This window comes from Dioscorea cayenensis, chromosome 1 (assembly GCF_009730915.1).
Source record: "Dioscorea cayenensis subsp. rotundata cultivar TDr96_F1 chromosome 1, TDr96_F1_v2_PseudoChromosome.rev07_lg8_w22 25.fasta, whole genome shotgun sequence".
Classification (NCBI taxonomy): Eukaryota; Viridiplantae; Streptophyta; class Magnoliopsida; order Dioscoreales; family Dioscoreaceae; genus Dioscorea; species Dioscorea cayenensis.
Window position 1 is genome coordinate 27,607,473 of NC_052471.1, and position 2,776 is coordinate 27,610,248.

Consider the following 2,776-nt stretch of genomic DNA (forward strand, 5'->3'; position numbering starts at 1 on the left):
TTTATTGAGCTTCACTGAACATCCTTGTGTATGTGTGCAGATGGTCTTATCTACTTGGGGAATTGAGACTTAGTCATGGGCACGGGCAAGGTGCTGAGGCACTTGGCCGTGTAAGCCTCTCAACCCGTCGGAACACTACTCCCATGGAATTAGCTTCATCAAACTCAACACTAGGAGTCAGGGGAGTATTGTTTTGATTGCTTCTCCCACATTTCATGGTGATTTCTCGGTTTTTGGTAATTCTTTCGACCAATGCCTCAAAAATCTAGAGCGGGTCTTAGCCAGATGTGAGGAAACTAACTTGGTTCTCAGCTGGGAAAAGTGTCATTTCATGGTCAAGGAAGGCATTGTGCTGGGTCATAAGATATCACAACAAGGAATTGAGGTGGATAAGGCGAAGGTCTCCACTATCGAACAGCTGCCTCCCCCAACTTCGGTGAAGGCCATTCGGAGTTTTTTGGGCCATGCAGGTTTTTACAGAAGATTCGTCAAGGATTTTTCCTTAATTGCCAGACCACTTACAAAGCTCCTTGAGAAGGACGCGGCCTTTGAGTTCAGTGATGAGTGTATGGCCGCTTTCCTTACCCTCAAGAAAAAACTTGTTGAGGCCCCGATCATCGTGTCCCCTGATTGGAATTTACCTTTTGAACTCATGTGCGATGCTAGCGACTTCGCAGTAGGGGCAGTTCTTGGGCAGCGCCGAGGGGGTCATTTTCACCCTATATACTACGCAAGCAAGACATTGAATGGTGCTCAGGAAAATTACACTACCACTGAGAAAGAAATGCTTGCTGTGGTTTTTGCATTTGACAAGTTTCGTTCATATTTGGTGCTATCGAAGGTGATAGTATTCACCGATCATTCCGCTCTGAAATATTTGTTGAGTAAGCAGGATGCAAAACCTCGTCTGATCCGGTGGGTACTCTTGCTTCAGGAATTCGATTTAGAGATAAAGGATAAGCGGGGGGCCGAAAACCTAGCCGCCGACCACTTATCTCGTCTTGTGACCCCATCGGAGAGCACCAACGAAAGGATGGAGATAAATGATGGTTTTCCTGATGAGCAGTTGTTTAGTATCCGGGTACTGCAAGAAGAAGAAACTCCGTGGTTCGCTGATTATGCAAACTATCTTGCTGCCGGGACGCGTCCAGTTGGGCTAACTTATCAACAAAAGAAAAAGTTCTACTCTGATCTGAAATACTACTTTTGGGAAGATCCTTATTTGTTTAGAACTTGCGCTGATCAGGTGGTGAGGAGGTGCGTATCTCATTCAGAAGGGTATTCTATCTTGGAGCATTGTCATGCCGGTCCCACTGGGGGACATTACAGTGCCAACCGGACAACCAGGAAAATTCTAGATGCGGGATTTTATTGGCCTTCCATTTTTCAAGACGCACAGAAGTTTGTTCAACGCTGCGATAGGTGCCAACGGACTGGGAATATTTCAAGGAGAGATGAGATGCCGCAATCCTGGACCCAAGCTTGTGAAGTATTTGATGTGTGGGGAATTGATTTCATGGGACCTTTCCCTAGTTCCCGTGGTAATCAGTTCATTTTGGTTGCTGTGGATTATGTCTCTAAATGGGTGGAAGCACAGGCGTTCCCCACAAGTGATGCACGAGTGGTAGTAAAATTTTTGAAAAAGCTATTCTCCAGGTTTGGTACACCGAGAACGATCATCAGCGATCGGGGGACTCATTTTTGTAATTCGCAATTTGCAAACACCTTGAAGCGATATGGAGTATCACACAGGGTTGCAACTCCATATCACCCTCAAACTAGTGGGCAAGTTGAAGTCTCTAACCGCGAATTGAAACGAATTTTGGAGAAATCTGTGAGTCAGCACAGGAAGGATTGGACAGATCATTTGGATGATGCCCTTTGGGCATATCGGACAGCGTATAAGACACCCCTTGGAGCAACCCCTTATAGGCTGGTCTACGGGAAAGCTTGCCATTTACCCGTTGAATTGGAACATAAAGCGTACTGGGCTATTAAACAAATAAATTTTGACCCTCATCTAATCGGCCATAAGAGGAAGTTCCAACTAAGCGAGTTGGATGAATGGCGCACTATGGCATATGACAATTCCTTGTTGTACAAGAAAAGGATTAAGGAGTATCATGACCGACACATCAAACAAGGTAAGCACTTCAAGGAAGGGGACCAAGTTCTCCTCTTCAATTCAAGGTTACGACTCTTCCCGGGGAAGTTAAAATCTAGGTGGCACGGGCCCTTCACAGTTTCTCAAGTCTTTCCCCATGGCGCCATCGAGATAACTCATCCGGAGAAGGGCACATTTAAGGTTAACGGTCACCGATTGAAGCCATACCTTTCTTGGAACACTTCTCCTGGACTTGGAGGTAAGTCCCCAACATTTGATCCACCCTGAGGTAAGTATGAAGGTACGTCGAGCTAATGACGTTAAACAAAAGCGCTTCTTGGGAGGCAACCCAAGTTTTTTTAAATTAAATCGTCTTTAAATTTTTCAGTATTTCTTTTAGTTTCTTAGTTGTGGTTGAATGCATATGCTCGTGAAGTTCTCATATTTTTTTGTTGTCGTGCTCAACTCATGCTTAGGCTTTCTTGTGTAGCTTTGGCCTTGAATTAGTATTTTATAGTTGTGTTTTATTGTCATCCCGGTAACTTAAATAGTTTGTAATTAAATTTTATTTGTTTAATAGCCAAAGTACCTTTATGTTTCCAATTCTAGCTTGGGTAAATGGCAAGCTTTTCCCGTAGACCCGACCTATAAGGGGTGCTCCAGGGGTCTGTC

The 2,776-nt window shown here is 44.6% G+C and overlaps 1 protein-coding gene across 1 annotated transcript; it reads left to right on the forward strand.

The window, feature by feature from the left end:
- Positions 1–331: 331 nt before the first annotated feature.
- Positions 332–2,392, forward strand: LOC120258213. Its single transcript, XM_039265574.1, has 3 exons — positions 332–1,422; positions 1,534–1,656; positions 1,753–2,392. The coding sequence occupies exons 1-3, from the start codon at positions 332–334 to the stop codon at positions 2,390–2,392; spliced, it is 1,854 nt and encodes a 617-aa protein (XP_039121508.1).
- The last annotated feature ends 384 nt before the right edge of the window (positions 2,393–2,776 follow it).